At 53.2% G+C, this 21,192-nt stretch overlaps 1 protein-coding gene across 4 annotated transcripts in view; it reads left to right on the top strand.

Moving 5' to 3' along the window:
• Positions 1 to 21,192, top strand: part of NTN1 (netrin 1) — a 189,778-nt gene that overhangs the window by 114,558 nt on the left and 54,028 nt on the right. For all 4 annotated transcript variants that reach the window (XM_014864134.3, XM_044744729.2, XM_044744728.2 and 1 more), the window contains exon 3: positions 6,159 to 6,347. In XM_014864134.3, the coding sequence (XP_014719620.1) occupies positions 6,159 to 6,347 (189 nt within the window). The remainder of the gene's footprint in view (positions 1 to 6,158; positions 6,348 to 21,192) is intronic.

The raw sequence follows: 21,192 nt of genomic DNA, 5'->3' as shown, positions 1-21,192 counted from the left end.
GTCACGGGGGCTGTTCTGTGTGTGGCGATGTGTTTAGGAGCATCCCTGGTCTTTATCCCCTAGATGCCTGTAGTAACTCCCTCCCCAGTTGTGAGACAACCTAAAATGTGTGTAGACATTGCCAAATGTCCGCTGGGAGAAAAATTGCCCCCAGTTGAGAACCACTGCCCTCATCCCCACCAGGGAAGTTGTGAACACTGTGTGTGGAGTGTATCTCATGGCCCTTACCCAGCAGGCACAGAGAAAATAGCAAAGGCACTGGTGAGGGCAGCAGCACCCGCCCCCAACCCTGCAAGTGCCCATCACGCCCCAGCCTGCCCCTGTGGCACGGACATGTAGAAATATGTCACTAATCATGGCAGATCTGACAGCTGCTCTTCCCAGGTGCGTGGGCAGCCCAGGGCTGGGGACCCGTTCCTTGTATACAAAGCCCCCAGTCTATGGATGGTGCATATGTGGGCCAGATACGTTAAGTCTAAAACTCCTGTTATGCTGCAGAAATAACATGGGGCAGCCTTCTCAAAAGAACTGTCCTGGAAGGGAGGGCAGAAAGTTGGGAGTGCTCCTGTGTGCTGGGAGGGCAGAGGAGGCCCCTGGGCCGAGCCCAGAGATCTAGGAGGCCCACTGCCAAATGGCCTGCCTGTTCCACTGAGAGAGCCCCTGAGCCACGTGAAGTTTGGGGAAGTCAGGGCCAGAGTCCCTGGGAGAGAGGGCCAGGATATGGTTTAATGATGTCTGCTAGATTCTTTCTGGGCCTGCAATAGCCCTGGTGGGCTTGGGGGTTAGTTCATCAGGGTCTTTTGGGAGAAGGCCAACACCTGTATTTGGTAAACTCATCAAGCCAGTGGAGGCAGGTTCAGACCCTATTTGTTTGCAAGATTTTCCTCAGGGTCCTGGGAGGAGTCCAGGGCATCCTAGATGTAGGTTCTTCTCCTTAAAGCACTGCAGTCTACTTGGGCGAACAGAAGCTAAATCACTGAGTTAAAGCATCAAAACAAGTTTCAAGTAGATAAAGCAACAATAAAAGAAATGTCATGAATGTCACAAGGTCAGGCCTTCTCAGGGTGTGGTCCAGACGGACCACACAATACTCCGTCTGTCTTACCTATCTGTTTATCCATCATCCGTCCAGCCATGAGCCTATCCATCTACTCACTGTCTGTCCATTCATCCATCCGTCCACCCACCCATGCACCCATTCATCCACTTATCTACCCACCCACCTGCCCACCCATCTATTCGTCTGTCCATCTACTCATCCACCCACCCACCCATCAATCTGTCCATCCATCCATCCATCCACTCATCCACTCATCCATCCACCCACTTATCTGCCCATTCATCCATCTACTTATCCTCCCACCCACCCACCAATCTATCCACTCATCCACCTATCCATCCATCCACTTATCCTCCCACCCACCCATCCATCCATCCATCCACCCATGCACCATCCATCCACTTATCCACTTGTCTATCCATCTATCCATCCATATTCTCTCCGACTTGCTCACTTTTGCTCACTCTCTCAAAAAATGTATCAAGGTTTGTTCTGGGCTGGAGGATCTAAGGGCAAACACTGTTTCTGTCCTTTAGGAACCAACACAGCTGAGGATAGTATTTGTCGCACTTTAAGAGCTTGCTGCCAGGAGTGCTCATCTGCTCCTCCCTCTGTCAGATGGGCAGCTCTGGACATTTGAGAGTGCATCGTCCATCCCTATCTCCCTCGTGACCTGAGGCGCAGGGCCTGGCATGTAGCTGGAGAACCTAAATGTGTGTTGAATTGAACTGGCCTAGAGGTGGCAAGGGGTTGGATGATTCAGGTTGGTGGGAGAGGTTCAGAAAAGCTTAAAGAATGGTGGTGACAGGCATATGTTAAAATAAGACTTAGAGGACCTTTTGATAAGAGAGAAAATGGGACCCCATCTCAGGACCTTTTCCCTCACAGGTTTCTAGTAAGGGAGGGCTTGGGGGGGCTTCTCCACCTCCTCCCTCCTTCCCCTTCTGATGCCCCTGAGTCTGAAATGCAGCCATATGATGTGTCATTAGTGATCACCACATGACAGCTGAAGGAGGGCACAGAGTTTGGGGTCTAGACCAGACCAGCTCTCTCTGGGTGGCTGGGGGACCCCTGGACAGCACACAGCGCCTTACAGGGCTCCCTGCCCCAGTTGCGCTGCCCCATGCCCCGCCTCCCGTGGTGACCTCTCTGTTCTCACAAAGCTGCCCTTTCCTTCCCGCCTTGAAATCTGATAATGAAACTAATACCCAATATTTTTGCCTCCAAGAGAGGCAGGAGATAAACAGGAAGGCGTGAGGGATTAAGGTGTCTCTCAGAGGAAGGGGCTGGGGACAGGCTGGGAGTTGGGTGACATCTCTGTGTGGCGCTGAGGGATCCAGATGTGAGCTTCTTTGGCCGATGCGTTTTTCCATTTGTGCAGAGAAAATAAAACAAAGAGAAAAGAAAACAAGCTGTAAAATACTTTTGCAAAGCCTGAGTGTGGGCACTTGCCACTTGATGTCCCCTGACAGCTCCAAGAGCAGGGACGGGGAGGGGAGCCCTGCCTTTGGATGTGCAGCCTTTGAATTTTCTTTTGTGTGACCAGTTATTTGTGAAGAACCTTTTGTTGGAGTAAGGTGCATATGGAAAAGAGAAACCAGCCCAAGGTTCCCCTTGGGGTGGGGAAAGGGGGGTGGTGAGCTCCCAGGAAGGGCTCAGAGGCTTGGGCAGCCCCATTGGGGGAATGGGGGACAGTGGAGCTGTCTTTACAGAGGAGGACACAGGATTAGCATCTGCCTCCAGGAAGGACTAGAAGATGCTGCTAGTGAGGTCTTTCCCATTGCAAGAGAGGCCTGAGGATGTGCTCCTTCCACATGCCTGTCCCTGGGTGGATGTGCCAGGCCCTGTGACTTCTGTGCCAGTAGGAAAGATCCCGATTCTGTGCTGCAGTCTGGGCCCAGCTGTTCCTTCCAATGATGTGGGTCCTTTCCACTGGAGTTGTGGGCCAGGAACCAGAAGACCTGGGTTCCAGTCCTGGCCCCCCCATTGACTGGCTCTGTGGTCCTGGGCTGGTAGGTCCCTTAACCCTTCTGAGCAACCTTCATCACCCTTGTCTGGCTGAATGAGTCCAAAGGGACAGTGGATGTGCGTATGTACGCATGATAGTCTCCTGTGCTGGCGGGCAGGGCGAGGCTGTGCCTCTGTCTTTGTGCCTGGTTGAGTTCAGCCCAAGGGCTGGAAGTGCTGAGAGACACCTGGTAAGGCTCTCAGAAGTCATTCTCTGGCCTAATTTGGCATCCAGCTCCTTCCAGACTTCAGAAACCCCTGAAACCCCACAGCGCCTCCCTCTAAGCTTGTGTCCATCACTACTTGTAAATTGAGTGACTGTTTGGTGCGTGATTTGGAGGGTGACTCTAGGAAGAACATTTAAAGAAGGTTTTCATAACATCAGAGAGAAAAATTAACAGGCAAATATTTTTTTAAATCAGAAAAGTAATATATGAATAAGAAACTGGTAAAAATAATTGCAGCTTGTATGGCAGAAAAGACAAGTGGTTTTTAATCCATTATATGTAAGAGCACTAGACATCGTGAAAAAAAACGAAACACCTTATTTGAAAACTGGGCAAATGGCATGAACAGGCAATACACAAAAAAGAAATATAAATAGAAAAACAAGCCCATGGAGCAATGTCCAGCCTCACTGGGAATCAGAGACATGCAAATTAAAATCATGTGTGCTTGTGTGTTTTCCAGACGAATTGGCAAAGATTGAAAAAAAAGAATGCTGATACCAAATGCATATTGTTATTCTTTTCAAGGGTGTGGTGAAATAGGAGCCCTCATATCCTGCTGGGAGGAGTGTGAGTGAGAACAGCCTTTCTCCAGGGCAATTTGGCAGTTTGGATCCTGAGTTTAAAACATGTAGATCCAAAATTTAACCTAGCAGTTCTGTCTGGAAACTTACGATGTCCCACAGGCATCAGAGCAGAGTACAGATACGTATGTTCAAAGGTGATTACCACTGTGTTGTTTATGACAGTGAGAAACTGGAAACAGCCCCACTGCCCATCCCGGGGAGGCCCTGCTTTAAAATCCGCTGCGGATTCCAGGGAGCCCGTTACGTATATCCGTACAGCGGAGGACCAGACAACCTTTCAGAATCAGGAAGAACGTGACCTGACATTAAAAAAGGTCCATCATCAGGAGAAAATAGGCTAGGAAGCAAGCTGTACAAGTATGATCCATGTCTCAGGAAAGAATTAAATAGTTCCACAGCTGAGCAACTGTTAATTAAAGCCTGGAAGGAAAGCTCCCCCTGTGTTAACAGTGGTTGGTGGAAATTTGAGTGAGTTTTTTTTTTTTTCCTTTCTGCTTTTGTTTTTCAAGTGTCTCGTATTAAACATATATTTCTTTAGAAATTACATGAAATGCAATTTTAAACAAACTTAGCACAAAAGCAGTGCAAACCGTGTTGAAGAATGAGCCAGGTTAGGCCACCAGATCTAAGCCGGAGTTCTCCTTGGGTTAGAGGCCTAGCGGAGCCGGGTCACAGGCGCTACAGTGTGGGATGAGGAGGGCCAGGTGGGGGCCAGGCTGGCAGGAGATGGGCCTGGAAGTGACCTTGAAACAAGACATGAAGGATGAGAAGGATGCAGGCAGATGAGGAGGGGCATTGGGAGGCAAGGAACAGCATATGCAAAGCCACCGGTGGGGCAGGTGAGGGGTCCTCACACACGGCATGCTCCAGAAACTGAGAAAAGTTTGGCACAGCTGAAGCATCACAGTGAGAAGGGGAAGCAGGACCAGCTATTCAGAGCCCTGGAGGCCGTGTTACACGATTTAGATTTTATCCAAAAGAAAAGCAAGGAGCTACTGAAAGATTTTAAGTAACAGTTATCCTCAGATTGGTGTGTAGGACTCCTGCTCTGCTTATAGTGTTGAGAACAGCCTGGAGAGGTCAGCTCAGGCGACAGGGGGGCCAAAGCCTGATGGGATAGAGAGGAATGAATGGACTTGAGGGAGGTGCCTCTGGGTCCAAGTGGAGACCCCAAAGCAAAAGCTGGAAATAGAGGTTTGGGAGTCAGGAGCACTATTGCTGTGAGGGGTGAACGAGGCTGAACCAGGAGACCAACAAAGCAGAGGAAAGAGGGTGCTGAGTCCTGAGGAGCATGGGGGGAACAGGCAGAGGGAAGCAGGACTGGGAAGCAGGGAAGCCAGAGAGGAGGATGCTGAAGGTCCTAGAGGACCCAGAGCCCAGGAGTGTGGGCCACCATGCAATGGGAAGTTGCCCAAGTTGATGCAGGAAGGGAGATGGTCCAGCAGGCCCCCGAGCCCTCAGTGGCGTGAGGAGGAGTAGAAGAAGGAGTGTAGAGCCTGGTGGCCAGAGCTCAAGGGCATGGGGAGTGTGCTCCCGGAGAGTTTAATGCCTTGAAAGCAGTGCATGAGTCTTTTCCGGCTGCTAGAACAAAATACCACAGGCTGGTGCACTTAACCCACAGACATTTATTTCTCACAGTTTTGGAGGCTGGAAGTCCGAGATCAAGGGGTCGGCAGGGTTGGTTTCTCCTGAGGCCTCTCTCCTTGCCTTGCAGACGTCTGCCTTCTCTCTCACATGGTCTTCCCTCTGTGTGTGTGCATCCCTGGTGTCTCTTTGTGTATCTAAACCTCCTCCTCTTACAAGGGCACAGTCAGATTGCATTAGGGCCCCCAAATGGCGTCATTTTAATGTAATCACCTCTCCAAACGCCCTGTGTCCAAGATAGGTCCTCTCCAAGATATTTCCAAATACAGTGACATTCTGAGGTCCTGGGGTTCCAGCTTCAGCATGTGAATGGGGGGAGGGACACAAGTCAGCCCATAACAAGCAGGATTCGGGCACAAGAAGGATGCCAGCTCCACCTGCCAACACTGAGGAGGGTGTGTGACCAGTGAGGGCAGGTCGAGGGAAAGGAACTGTCTCCCTGTGTGAGGTAAGGGAGCAGAACCTCGGCCATGGCTCAGGTACAGCTAGGAGGTCACTAAGTGCTTATGGATGCAAACAGGGGAGCCAAGGAAAAGCTCCCCGCCTCCCAGTCCGCAGTGGAGGAGACGGGGGAGTTGGGGGCACAGAGTCTCCCGGGGCCCCTGCCCTGACGCCTCTCCCTGCCTCCCGCAGCCTGCAACTGCAACCTGCACGCCCGGCGCTGCCGCTTCAACATGGAGCTCTACAAGCTGTCGGGCCGCAAGAGCGGGGGCGTCTGCCTCAACTGCCGCCACAACACGGCTGGCCGCCACTGCCACTACTGCAAGGAGGGTTACTACCGCGACATGGGCAAGCCCATCACCCACCGGAAGGCCTGCAAAGGTAGGCGGTGGGGGCGGGGTCTCGGGAACACGGGCCTCCCTCTCCTTCCTCTGTCCTTTTCTATTTCTTTTTTCTAGTCCCCATACAAATCGGCACTGAGATGATCACACACACACACACACACACACACACGCGCGCGCGCACACGCACGACCTCCCTGGTATTTGGAAGTGTAAGCCGAAACAAAGGGGCGATGGAGAAATGGTTCCCAGGAGAAGAAAGGAGAAGGTGTGATTCCTGCGAGGGTGCAGGGCTCCGGTCCCCGCCCCCGCCTTCCTCTGGTCCCTCTGCACAGGTGTGCCGCATACCACAGGGCGGGGGTCATGTTCACCGGGCTTACCATCGGCACAAAGGGCTCTCTTTTACCAAAACCACGCAGACATATTTCTTTGGATGTGTGTGCACGGCCCCCAGGCCCCCAAGCTCACACAGACACGGACAGTCGCAGTGAGGTCGGCGGCTGCTGGAGCCGGTTCTCAGAAGGAACGTTTAATCCACCTGCAAACAGCTTTACTTCTCAGGACAAAAAAAGGGAGACGGCGGACTCTATTTTCGTTCACTGGAGCAAGCACTAATGTTTTAACTTTCCGCTGTTTGTTTTCTCTCACTAACAAAAGTGAAGCAATGGTCAGATGACTCAGTGGAGCTGATGAAATGCCAGGGAATTTAGTGACGTTGAGGGGGAGGAGTGGGGGGCCCCCCACCCCACATTTGCTTTTGGGAATTCCAGGAACCAGGGCTCTCTGGGTCCAAAACTTGGGGCCTAGAGCTAGGGCTTGCCGTGAGCATGGCTTCTCAAGAAGATAGTTATCCTGAGGGCTCTTTGGGCAACAGTCCAGCACGAATGGGGTCCTGACATGGGCTTGTATAGACCCTGACAAGAGAGACCTGAGCCTTGGCAGACTTAGGCCCAGAGAATGAGCTCCAGTAGAGAAACCCTTCTGTGGCCACTGCCCAGCCTTTGGATGAAGCCAAATTATCATCTTCTTAACAGGAAATCCACCAGATGTTGGGCACTTGTGCTCAGGACTGCTTACATAATTTGCAGGCTCCAGTGCAAAATGAAAATATGGGACTTCTTGTTCAGGAATTACTAAGAATTTCAAAATGACAACAGAAGCAGAGCTTCAACCAAGCACGTGCCCTATGAAAGTGGGGCCCATGAAGCTGGCCCTGCTTGTGTGGAATACTCTTCTGCAGAAAAGACAGTGTCCCAGTCTGACTCCTCCAGGAGAAATCCCTTCGTTTCCAAATGAACAGGAATGAATAGGGTGGCTCCCAAGACACAAGCAAGCTCTCCTTCCAGATCTGTGGACCTAAGGCTGCCTCTGGTGGTTGTCAAGAGAAATTTAAACATAAAGGTAGCCGGGCTATTTCCACATCAAAAAACAGCTGATCCAGGTGAGAATCCCCCATGAGACTGAACAGGACTCAGAAGGTGGCCTGGGCAAAGGGACCCAGGAAATGTCTACGGTGGCAGGAATGTGTGACCAGGGAGGGAGGGCTTTGGGTTTTCAGAGCACGTAACTGGAAGGTCTCCAGCTCCTTTACCTGTACCCAAGTGTTCGTTGTCTTTCACTTACAGAAGAAATTGAAGCCAGGATCTTGTAAACAACTGGTTGTGCACAGATTTCTTGGGGATTTGGCCAATAAATTTTAATCAACAGGGGCCACTGTCAGGTGGGCCTGTGCATGAGAAGGTCTCGGCTCCATGTGGAAGGATAGTGGTCACGTACTGTCATGCCAGTTTCTGCTGTCAGAGCGGGAAAGACATGCCCCTGGAGAGGCGAGAAGGACCAGGCCTTGGTCATCTTCCCGTTTGCTTCCCCTCCCTCTTCTGTGTTGCTGTGGGGAGGGACAAGGGCCATGCATGGCCTCTCATGGCTCGGAGTGAGATGTCAGGAAGCGCAGGATCCTGGGAACCTGCAGATCATTCTCCTGGGCTCTGCTGCTCTGTTTAAATGCTGTGGGGACACCTGGCTTCCCTTGCTGGTTTCCAGGAGGAACAGATGCAGGCAGATGAGGGTGTGGTCCTGTCTTATTATTTCAAATGCTGTGGCCAGCCTTGGTGGCTGTGTCTTCCCTTCCAGTCCTGGAGAGCAGGTGCCCCCAGTCTTGGTGGGACCCCTGAGAGAAGAACCCATGGAAGAGGAGAAATGTGGGGATGGATTCTGCTCGGAAGGACACCTGCTGGGGAGATGTGGGAGGAAAGGGTAGGACTCTCAGTGCCTCCTGATTGGTGAGGAAAGACAGTTCTTCAGGGATCCTGCCACCTGATTGGTGAGGAAAAACACTGCCTGAAGGGCCTACTGCATGGTTGGTGAGAAAAGACACTGCCTAAAAGATCTGCTCTCTGATTGGTGAGCAAGAAGAATGTGACCTGAAAGGTCCTGCCGTGTCATTGGTGAGGAAAGGCATTTCTTGAAAGTTCCAGGTCTTACTCCTCAGCTCTCCTTTTCCTGGTGTCACCCCCTTAGGGGATTTGGGAATTTGAGTCCTCAGATCCCCCACGAAAGACTACCCATCAAAGAGAGACCCTGAGGTCTTGGCGGGAGCCAGGCTTAGGAGTTCAGTCACTGTCAGGGGGATGTGTACCCTTGAGATCCTCAGACAGGGGTCTCTCCATCACCCCCCACCGAGTCCATCCTCTTGTCTTCCCAGGGCCAGGCAGTTTAAGGAAATGGTTCCTTTGGTGGAAGCATATGGTCCCAACGTTTTGATCTCTGATGGTTTGCTCTCAGAAGCTTCCAGAATCTGGTAGGTGTGGAGCCACCCCCAGGCCATGGCCTCCTGGGATTGACCTCAGGGAGGCCCATCATGGCCTTCATGGGAAGGCTGCACTTCTTTGCTATGTTCCAGATGTATCTCACAGGGGAGCTGGGACAACTGGCAGTGGCACTTGACTCAAGTTAGCAGTTGACCTGAGGGTGCTTGGGAATGGCCATCAGGCCCTCTTTACCCCCTGACTTCCCAGGGCCTGGGAGGAGCCCTGGGCAGGGGGCCGAGGCCACCCATATACATTGCTGGCGATTGGCTGCCTCCCGACCTTGTTTAATTTAGAGCAGGGGTGGACCCAGACAAGAACAGCTTGCAGCAAGGGCATTAGATTCCAAACGTTATTATGCAGCCCCTCATTTGGGAAGTTTCATAGCAACAAATTTGTTGGGTTCTTTCTCCCCTCCCCTAGTTTAGAACCAAACCAGGGCTGGCAGGGCTAGCGCATACAAAGGGCTGTAATAAACATGCCCAGGGAACAGGCGGCTGCACTCTCGGCTATTCAGTGCGATTTCACAGCACTGGGAAGGCCTCATTATGGCGTGGGCTGTTGTCCTATACAAAGTCAGATGAGATGAATTTCTCCTTTTTCTCCGCAGAATGGTTGGTGAATGATACTCGTCCTGGAATCTGTCAAAAGATAGGCGGTTTTGTTTACCATTTGTCTTCTTTATGGACTTTGGGGCTCTTTCTCTTTGGAGCCGGCAAAGAAGACATTGCCATTTAACCATTTCGGCCATGCCTCCATTTAAACGATATTAATTTATCATCTTCCCAAACCATCTGTGATGGATAAAGACATTCCAGGAGTCTCCCGTGAACTGAATTGCGATGAGAATTAAGAAATTAACCACCGCATCTAGCGTCCCGCACAAAGGGCTTGGTTCCATTTCACTGAGCAGCCTGTTTCTTTCACTCGTTGCCCTGCCCCCTTCAAGTCCACAGTCTGCAGGGCTGAATGCAGGCCGCTAAGAAGGTGCCTGAGTCCTTCAAAGATGCAGGCGGTTGCGGGGCAGAAGCACGCGACGTCCTCACCATCTTTGTCAGTGCACGCTGGCCGCTCCCACCCACCCCCTATTTCTTCTAGCAGCTCTGCCAAGGGTTGAGGAGGAAGTGACTACCTTGGGCCGCCCCCTCTGGCTCCAGGACCACTGTGTGTGGCTCCCCATGTGTTTCTCACTCTGGATTCTCGACCTTGACTTCAGGGCATCCTCACTGTATTTGACTCTGACTCGTGCAGAGGTTCTCACCCTTGGCTGCACTTTGGAATCACCTGGATGTTTGCGAATACTGTCACCTGGGTCCTCCCCCCAGAGATTCCGGTTCAATGAATGGGTCCAGAGGAGAGCTGGGCACTGGGAGGCTGAAAAGCTCGCCAAGGCTGAGAACCAGGGCAGTGGGAGGAGAAGAAATGAGGACAGGGAGCCGCTCTTGTATTGAGAAAGGGAATACTCACAGGTGGCCTAGGCCCGGGATTTATTCTTTTGAGGGGAGAGACTTATTGTCAATAAATTTAAATGTTTTTTATGGCTCTCTTGATGAAAACTTGGTGGAGGGGGCTGTGCTTTAAATTGAACAAAATTTAAATCTTGCCAGGCAAGGCTGGGAGCGTAGCTAGTATAGCCTGAGGTTCCGGTGTCCAGATGGGATTGGATGGTCCTCACTGCTGGATAGCGTGTGTGTGTGTGTGTGTGTGTGTGTATACATGTCTAGATCTGATCATTTGAGGGTTTAGTCATAGCACAGCTAAGAACCTGGCACCCCACCCCTTCCAAACTCCAAGGCAGCATCCACGCAGCCTGTGAAACCCTAGAGGCCTCAGGAGTGCCCTTTCATTTTATGGGTCCCTTGTCACATTTCCATTTCTTGTCATCATTTTATGGGGTGCAGGGAAAAGGGTTGGTCCTCTTAGGCAGGAAAGTGTGCAGTGGCTGGAGCAGCTCCCAGCTTAGAGGGCAGAGACCACACTCCAAGGAGTAGCCTCTTTTAGGGTGCAGTTAAGGCCAGCACCCACAGGGAGAGAGAAGGTCAGGAGGGAAAATCCCCAGTGCAAGAGCTACACCCCGCCGTGGCCTCTGTTGGCGCATCCTTTCCCTGTTCCCTGGGGAAAGTGGGGATCAGAAATCCTCATCTCCAGATCTGGCTCCAGGTTCAAAGCCTGTAGAGAGCATCAGAGCAGTACATGACCTCCTTGGACCTCAGACTCCTCATCTATGAGGTCGTATTCAGATTTAGGGTCTCTGAGTCCATCCAGCTTTGACATTTCACATTCCTTGTACTCCTTTAAATAGTAAAAGTTTTATGGGTCCCTGATACAACAGGACAAAGTCTTATCAATGGCAAGTCTTTGACCCAGGAACTCGGAAAAGCTGGCAGAGCCAGGAAATCAGGTGGAAATGGTTTTGTTCCAAGGTCTTTACAAATAAAGAGAGTCGCTGTGGCTCAGCACGTGCAGTGCCTTGCTCTGAAATAGAGTCTTTCAGGCCCAGCCCTTCATTTCTTTCCTCCGGGCATCCTTGGCCAGTTTCTTCACCTCCCTGGTGTCAGGCCCCTCGTCTCTGAAGCCCACTCTCATCCTGATTCCACACATTCCCGGAGGATCCCCAGGGGTCCCTGGTCTGGAGCAGAAAAGCCTCCTGATCTTCCAGCCCCCCAGTTAAGGGAGGGCATTTTACTTGGGAAATAACTTTTGCTCCCGGGAGAGCAGCAGTTGGGCACCAGCCAACAGACTTGGGATGAATAGCTTTTAAAAGCATGGAGCTTGGAGTTATTGAGACCAGGGTTCAAGCTCCACCTCCGGGCAGGGTGCTTACTCTTTGGTGCCTCAGTTTTCTCATCTGAAGATGAGGATAGTAATAGTCCTCCTCACTCCTAGGGTTGTGGTGTAGAGTAAATGAGGTCCCTGACACAGGGCCTGCACCCCATACCTGAGAACTGTTATGATATCCATACAAGTAGCGGAAAACAGAATAACTGGGACCCCTGCCATTGCCAGCACACACGCACAGCGAGACAGTCCTTGGTTCTCCATTGCCTCGTTCTTTCAATGAGCGGTGGTTGTGGGCGAATGGGCCTCTCGGACTTGAAGGGCTCAGCCTAGGTTTTAAGGCCCATTCTCACAGGACTGGGCAGGGCCCCGGGGATTTGCCCTAATGCCCAAATGCATACTCTCCATAAAGGATTTACACACTTTGGGAGCAAAAATGACAAATGAGTCGAAGGCAGAGATGAGAGCTTGGCAGCTGCTTGTGGAGGCCCTGAGCGGAGAGGTGGGGACAGGCTGTGTGCCTCTGAACGTGGTTCTGAAAGTGCCGCTGAGAAGGACCCGGCAGCGTCTGCAGGACTCCCGACAGGCCTGGGGCTGGGAGCCAGATGCACGGCCCTCGCTGGCCCTCACTGGCCCACTGCACGGGACCCTGGCGCTGCAGCACCTCTCCCTCCGTACTGTCCAGCCCTTGCCTGTCTGCCTGCCCCAAGCCTGTGCCTGCAGACACACACACACCCTCCCTCTCTCTCTCTCTCTCTCTCCCCACTCCTGTCTCCCTCTCTCTCTCAGAACCATCTGTAGGACCTGTGTCTTTTGCCCCAGCTGTAAATCAGGTGCAGGAAGACTACAGTTAACCAGATCATGAAGGGTCAAATAACCCAGTTTGGGATTACGGGGCTCCCCTCCCCTTCCCCTTCCTGCTGTCTGCACCTTGATCCGAAAGTGGCAGGGGAAAGGAGAGGTCGTGCAACTTGAAACATTTATTCTTTTGTGCCTCGTTAGCAACTGCTGGGAGAAAGAAAAGCCTAGCTGCGGAGGAGGTTGACACAGACAGCTGAGATGAAGTCTGCGGATTATCTATGGATTTAAATTATCCTCGCTCCCTTATTAGCATGGAGAATTTGGGAGCGCAGAGTGGTCCTAGTCGGGGTTGCCGATGATCTAGGATATGAGGGGATTATCTTTCCTGCCAGCCCCTCCCTCTTTCTTCCAGAATCACAGGGTAAATGGGATGGCCTTTTCCCCATGGAGAGGACGGCAGATGCGTCCCGAGTTTGTTCATTGATTCGGCAAGTGTTTATTGAGCACCTGCTACATGCGAGGATGGGGGTTACAGCAGTGACCAAGACAGACACCTTCCCTTGGAGCTTGCTTTGGAGTGGGAAGTTGACAATAAACGAAGAAGAAATAAGCAGAAGATTAGTATAGATTGTGGTCAGTTACATGGAGGAACTGACCAGGGTGGAAGGAAGTGTAAGTGGGGGGAGCCATTCTGCAAGGTGGCCAGGGCGACCTCTCTGAGGACAGGACGTTTGAGGTGAGACCTGGCGTGTGAGGAGCAGACAGCCGTGGGGAAGCTGAGGGAAAAGGGATAATAGAGTCAGGAAGCAGGAAAGGGCTGGTGGGCCCTTGGTCAGAAGGGAGGCAGGGGAGGGCAGGGTCAGCTCACGGGCCTGTGGAGAAGAGGTGGGCCCTATTCAAGAGCAGTGGAAGCCACTGGATGGCGTTAAGGAGTGGAGTGACAGGAGGGATACGTCTGTAAGAAGCTGCTTCTGTAAGACATGCCACAGATGGGAGAAAATATTTGCACATCGCACATCTGACAAAGGACTTGAATCCAGAATATGTAAAGAGCTCTCAAAACTCAACAATAGGAAAACAAACAGCTCAATTAGAAATGGGCAAAATACTTGAAGAGATAGTTACCAAAGATACACAGATGGCAAATCATTAGACATTAGGGAAATGCAGATTAAAAACCACAATGAGCTACCACTACACACCTATTGGAATGTCGAAAATAAAAAGTACTGAATTTCTAAGCTCTGGTGAGGATGTGTAATGACTGGAACTCTCATAGACTGCTGGCAGGAATTCAAAATGGCACAGTCACTCTGGCAAACAGGTCGGCAGTTTCTTCTCAAGTTAAACATAGACCTGCCACAATACCCAGCAGTCCCACTCCTAGGTATTTATCCTGGAGAAGTGAAATCCAAGTTGATAACAGCATTATTCATAATTGCCAAAAACGACACAACCCAGATGTGCTTCAGTGAATGAATGGATGAACACGCAGTGTACGTCCGTGCCATGGACTACTACTCAGCAATGCAAGTGGACAAGCTACTGATTCCCATAGTGACGTGGACACGTCTTACATGCATTTGGCTAAATGAAGGAGGCCGGTCTGAAAAGACTGTGTACTGTACAGTCCCATCCGGACACACTGTACATCCATACCTGGTACCTGCTGTACAGTCCCAGAATAAGATGTCTGAAGAGGTGAAGCTACAGGGACAGAGAACAGGTCGTAGTTGCCAGGAGTAGGGGTGGGGGGCTGACCAGAGGAGGAGCATGGAGGAATTCTTGGGAGTGTTGGAATGTTCTGTATCCTGATTGTAGTGGTGGCTACAAGAATCTCTGCATGTGATAAACCCCATAGAACTGTACACCAAAAAAAGTGAATTTTACTCTGTGTAGATTAAGTAATAATAATGCAGCTGCGTCCACAGGGCTCTCTGACGCTCTGCCTTTGGGCCTTCCCGGTACCCATCTCCCGTTCCTCACAGCTCTAAATTCACTTAGACACTAGTCCCCGCTTGGTCAGCATGCACTCTTCGTCCCCCAGCCGAGTCCCACGCCACTCATCAACCTGTCTGGCGTCTTCCCCACCCCCTTATGTTAGGTCCCCTCCATTCTGGAATGTTCTGACAGCCTTGGCCAGTTTTCATGTTTATTTTCCTGGTTGCCGACCCTCCTCACCCTGTTTGGAGGAGTGGAGACGACAAGAGCTTGGACATCCCTTAGGGGCGGACATCTGTTCTCTCCCCAGTGCCACCTCTGGCGGTCCCATCAGGCTTCCTCCAAGAGGCCCAGCATGGTTTCAAGAGGTGAGGGAAGCTTCGGATCTGAACCTGAGTTTCTCTGAAGATGCTGGCCCTTTGTGTCTTCATGCCCTACTCTCACCTGCACTGAGCACGCTGTGTCCTCCCTCTCCCTTCCTCTCCTTCCTCCTCCCTCCCCTTCCTGTCCTTTCCCTCCCCCCTGACCTCCCACAGCAGCCAGAGCTCAGCCTGGCCCACGTGGCAGGGCCAGTCCACAGGGCCCTGCCTGCTCCTCCTTTCTCTGTGGATGGCATCCAGGTACACAGACCAGTCTTACTCGAAGCAGAGCAGAATGTTTCACTCTAACCCAGTGCCACAGGCAGATCTGGACCTTTGGCTTGAGCTGCAGGCCTTCCAGCCCCAGGCGGCCTCGTGAATGGCTCTAGGGAGCAGCCCAGTTCGCTGACAGCTACGACCCAGGATTTAGGGCAAGGCGATTTCTCGGCCTGCTGCATTCCTCTGTGCCTGGGAGGCCTTGTGAGGACTGGAAAGGGTATTTACTCCCATCAGACCTCGGCTGGGAAGGGAGTGTCTCCAATTCCTGGTGTTGGGCACTCTCTTCTTAAAGGACTGGAATAGAGGGCTTCCCCTGCATGCTGGGCAGGCAGGGCTGAGGCCACTTGTGGGGCAGGGCCCTGGCAGAAGCTCTTACTGCAGGTCTTGCTTCTCTGACCCCGTGCCAGCTTCCTGGTCAGCCTGTGGACCCAGCACCCTCCCTGTCTGAGGCTTGCGTGGGCCGTCCTTTGGAAACGGCCTTCAGATTGATGTCTGTGAGAAGTGTTGTGGCATCAGAATTGGGATGGACTCTGGTGATCACGGAAGCCCTGCTGACTGCTCTGCCAGCTGCTGGGGTCTCAGGGGCTCTCCAAGCCGCGGCCCGCCTGGAGAAGGTTTCCCTCCCCCAGCAGTGGTGTGACTTCCACAGTGGGGCCAGGACATGAAAGGGGGCCCCAGGTTAGTCCAGTGGCAAGACACTCTGCTCCCTCATGAGCCAGGGACAGGCCTGGGGCCCGGGGCAGAGCCCTCTGGGAAGAGACACTAAGTGAGGCTAAACACAAGGCATATGAATGGGCTCAGGTGGCCAGAATAACGTACCGCAGACCAGGGACCTTAAACAACAGACATTTCATATTTTCACAGTTCTGGAGGCAGGAAGCCCGAGATCAAGGTGTCAGCAGGGCTAGTTCCTTCTGAGGCCTCATTCCTTGGCTGTCGATGGCCGCCTTCTCGCCGTGTCCTCACATGGCCTTCCCTGTGTGTGTCTGGGTCCTGATCTCCTCTTCTTATAAGGGCACCGGTCCTATTGGATCAGGGCCCACTCTGCTGACCTCATTCTAACTTAATCGCCTCTATAAAGGCCTTATTTCCAAATATAGCCACATTCTGAAGCACGAGGGGTTAGGACTCCAACATCTGAATTTGCGGGGGGACACAGTAACGGCCCATAACAGAGTGAAGCTGTCCTTCATGACTGGCTGGAGGCCTGGGTGGCAGCCGTGATGACGTCTGAAGCGAGGATCAGGGCAGTGGTTGTCCCGTCCCCGCCCCTGCCTGGAGCTGCTCCAGAGGGTCTGGGCCCCACACTGGCTTCCCTGTCTCCATAAGCATGTGCCCTGAGATCACTGCCATTTGAGGGTCCTGGCTGACCCCAAGGAGCCCTGGAGCCAGGTCCTCAAGAAGTTTAGGCAGACCCTCTGATAGAGTCCCAGGATGCATGTCCAAAAGCCATGGAGTGAACTGCAGTGGAGAGGGGGCCAGCCTCAGGCGGGCATCTCCTCCTGGCAGAGGCTGTGGGCCTTCAGGGGTCCAGGACAGAGAGTGTCAGAGGGAGCAGGAAAGGCAGCTGCTTGGGACAAGAAGCTGCGTTTCAGGACTGTCTGCCTTCCGGGTCACCTTTGCCAGGACTCCTGGAAGCCCCTAATGTCTTCTCTTAGCTGAAGACAAAACAGGTCTCAGCGAGGAGATTCCGGTGCAACGCAGCGGGCGACAGTGTCAGCTTTAGACTGTTTAGTGGGAGTCTAGACCTCTGTCCTTACAGATGAGCTGCCTCAGGCCCAGAGAGAGCGAGGCACTAACCCCAGGTCACACAGCGTTACTGGCAGGACAGGCCCAGACATGGGTCTCCTGACGCCCATCTGAAACCATTTGTGTGCCCTGAGCCGTCTGTCCCTGTCTCATGGTCCAGAGCAGGGACCGTCTGTGTTCTCTGCCCCAGGAGGCCCTCCAGCCGCCATGTGCATGAGAAGCCTAGTCCTGCCACCCTCTCAGGGCCTGGGCTTCCGTCTGGTCTCCCTTTCCTCTTTAGAGAGAAACCCTCGGGTACATCGTTTCCCATCACCAGGTGCTGCCTGCTCCCTGCAGATGGGTGACCTCCTCTGAAAACGGTGGCTGACTTCAGGGAAACAGGAGTCACCACACAGCTCCCTGTGGCGGAAGACGTCCTGGCCCAGACCACGTTCTCAGAGGGTTAGGGGGGCTCTCTCTTCGTCCCCTCACCAGACCCCTGCAAAAGGAGGGACCTCCACTCACCTCGCTTCCTTGTTCTCCCCAGCTCCGCCCGTCCTGCTCCCCTGCCTGCCGTGGCTCTGTGCGTGCGTGTGTGCATGTGCGTGTGGGAGAGAGAGAGTTTGTGGGAACCTGTGTGCCTGGGTGTGTTTCCGGGTTGAGGGACTACAGGGGGATCCCTTTGGCTTCCTCTTCCTAAGGGCTGGGATCTGGGGCCTCCTTTGTAACTGGTGGGCACAGACCCCCTTCCTGCGACACTGCCAGCCAGATTCCCTTGTCCCAGGCTATAGCGTCCGCTGTGGGGTGTTGTCATCTGTTAATGCCCCCCACACCTTGGAGCTCCCGCTTTTTCTCACAGAGGTTATGATTTTGGCCTTCCCTATTCATGGGTTTTTGGGAAAGGTCCTTACTTTGGGGCCATTTTGCTTGGAATTGAGACAGCGTTACGCAGATCTCTCTGTTAGGGTTGCATTTGGCTGCACAGGACAAAAAGCCCACCTAGCCTGGGTTTCAGCAGGTAAGTGCATATTTCCCCTTGCGGGAGAAGGACAGAGCAGGCAGTCCAGAGAGGGCGAGGGGCCTCGGTGGTCCCTTAGAGATGAGGCCTTTCCCCTTTCCCCATCCGGCCTCCCCTCGCCTGTCGTGTTCCTCACCAGCCTGTGGTCTCCTCCTCCGTATGGTCAAACTAATTCACAGGGTGGTATAAGAGAACCAGAGGGGATGACTGTATGAGAGCATGGATGTGCTGGGGTGTTCACAGGCGTCTATGCTGGAGGAATGCTCTGCATCTCATGATCATCCCACCACTCTGGAGGTGACCTGAGTAGCCTTTGAGACCCCCCACCCTTTGGGACCCTGCCGGCTTCTCTTCATGGAACGGTGATTTGCGTGGAGACACGATCAACCTGCTGCCTCTGTTAGTCCAGGCTAAGGGGCCAAGGGGTCACATGCTTCTCAGAATCTTGGGAGAAAGATCTGGAAGCCAAGCAGCAGAGCAGCCCTCCACTGATCAAAGAATGGGCCCTTGGGAAGTGCCTGCTCCCCAAAGCAGAGACGGCTGCCCCTCCATCACTGAGGATGGCCCTCAGCTCCATTTGACCTCAGCTGGCACCTGGCTCCTCCCCAGCAGCACGCCAGCCCCATCAGCTGAGAAGTCGCCAGCTGCAAGGGGCCGTGGGTGAGGGCGATGCTTGGTCCTCCCACTGCTCCCCCCAGATTCTGTTCCGGGCCAGCTCCTGCCACAGTAAAGAGAACCTGGGCCGGCGGTAGTGCCTGTGGGTGACTTGGCTCTCACCCTTCAGTGACCGAGCAGCCTTTAGTGACCTCCTTCCAGCCAAGTCCAAAGATCCAGAAGTTACTGGTGCACAGCTGTGTTCCATCAGCACCGAGGGGAGGACTTTTTGGCTTGAATCTCAACATTACCGGCAGGCTTGCAAACAGGCCAAGGGAGGTCAGCTGGCACAAGCCTCTGGAGTCCATGTCTGAATGGTGCCCACGCCTGTTAGGGACTTGGGACGTGGGGTGCTGTGCTGTGGCCCTCTGCTTTCATGTGGCCAACTCAGAGATGCTGTCTGTGCCCAGTCACCCTTCCTGTCGCTGGGACGGATTTAAGAGGCCAAAGGGAAAGGTCAGAGGTCTTCTCCAGCCATCCCCTCGCCATCATCATCCACAGCTTGCATCAAGGCTGGGTCGTTTCTGAGTAAAAAAAAAGAAAGAAAAAACCAAGAGGGAATGAACTCAAATTTAGGGTTGATTTCAGAAGACAAGTTCCTAACAAAAGGGTTTACTACTATCTACAGGGGCAAGACTGGAACAGTTCCATTTTCTTCCGTGGATCCTGCAATATGAGAAAGCTGCAGACGATCCTCCAGGCTGGCTGCTTGGCACCCGGGGCCTTCCATCCCAGGGCTGCTGCCCCCTGTGCCCTGAACCAGACAGGGAGCACCCTCGGCCAGGACCCCCACTCAGAGCTTCCAGAAGCTCTCATGTGTCCAGACACAACTTCGACAAACAATTCCTCACATTCCTCTGCTTTCTTCTCTGCTCCCTCCCTCTCTCCTCTTCCTAATTCGCCTCTTAGCCGCTCCTGAGCCCAATGCCGGCTGGGAGAGGCCACATTTTCATCCGCAGACTTGTGCCCCCACGCTGAGCAGTGCTGGCTGGGGAGGTCCTAATTTAGCTCTAAGGAGCTCTGCTCTCACTTAATTTCTTGGATGTTTTTTTCCATTTGGAGCACAAACACATAGCAGCGTGTGGCACCAATTGAAATAGCTGCAGGATGCCTTGCTGCAGACACCGCCCCACCCTCTCCAGGCTTCCCTGGGGATGGCAAGGGACAGAGCGTTTGCCTCCTCCATCTCGTCTTCCCTTCCCCACCCGCACCCCAAGTCCTCTGCTAGATTCACGGAGGCAGAGATTCAGGTCCTGCATCTGCTGGTGTCGCAGTTCTTGCTCAGGCGTCCCCGTGTTGGTGGGTGTCTTAGCGCAGGCTGCTATTACAAAATGCTGTCGACTGCGGGGCTTAGACAACAGACATTCGATTCTCACAGTTCTGGAGACCAAGAAGTCCAAGATCAGGGTACTGGCAGATTCAGTTCTTGGTGAGGGCTCTTTCCCTGGCTTGCTGACAGCCGCCTTCTTGCTGTGTGCTCACGTGGTCTTCCCTGCCCCCACCCCATGGAGAGAGCTCTCTCTCCTCCTCTCCTTATAAGGGCACTGATCCCTTATGAGGGCCCCTCTCTCATGACATCATCTAAACCTATTACCTCCCAAGAGCCCGACCTCCTAATACCCTGACATTCAGGGTTAGGGCTTCAACATATGAGTGGTGGGGGCACATTCAGTCCATAAGAGTGGGATGTCCCCCTAAAGTCCTCTGCCATCCCATCCCTGGGATTGGGTCCTTGGAATACGGGGAGGCAGCCTCAGGATGCATCCTGACAGGGTGGCAAACCCAGCCCTCTAGCCCGTTCCACACCGGGAGGAGGGGTGTGGGGACTGCTCTGGGTGCAGCAGCCACTGGCCTGAGAACCGGGGCCTTGCTTCACCTCCCAGCTTACCTGTTCCCTTTCTGTGAGATGCTGGGGGGTTCCTTCACCTCCCAGTCTTTGCGTATTTCATCAGGGTGTTTAACTAGATGATCACTGTGGCTCTTCCTAGTGCTACAGTTTGTGGGTTTTGCGATCCAGAAGCCTGAGCCTCAGACTCCATGGCTGCAAATCAGGGTGGGGGCAGCAGCCTGGGGAGTTACACCTCCCAGTGACTCCCTCTGAGTGGGCAAAATCCAGGGCTCCATCAGGCCCCAAACCCCATCCCTCCCATGCAGAGGGTCAGCAGGGAAGCCTGGGGGCTGAGGAGTGAGAACTGTCAAGGTACGTCCAGATTCTGACTCCTCCGCTCATGATCAGCCCGGGGGCTTTGCATTCCTGAAAAGGTATTTCAGTGCAGGCCTTCCTCCTGGGCCTTTGGGAGGGCTCCCCAGCTCACTTCCCTGCTGCCCAAACCGTCCTTTCAAGTCGGTCCATTCTCATGTTCATTCCCCACTTCCAGGTAGGCAGGTGGCCAGTTATCAGAGCTTCTGGAATGTGCGTGGCCTTGGCTGGGCTGCCCCCATCCCTGCTCTTCCCCTGGGTGCGGTGGGACCCTGGAGGGTGTGCACTGGCTTCTCCGCACCCTCTGACCCTCCTGTTGTGTG

The sequence above is a fragment of the Equus asinus genome, chromosome 13 (assembly GCF_041296235.1).
Source record: "Equus asinus isolate D_3611 breed Donkey chromosome 13, EquAss-T2T_v2, whole genome shotgun sequence".
Lineage (NCBI taxonomy): Eukaryota > Metazoa > Chordata > Mammalia > Perissodactyla > Equidae > Equus > Equus asinus.
Note: the sequence above shows the minus strand (reverse complement) of the source record. Positions and strands in the feature narration are given on the sequence as shown.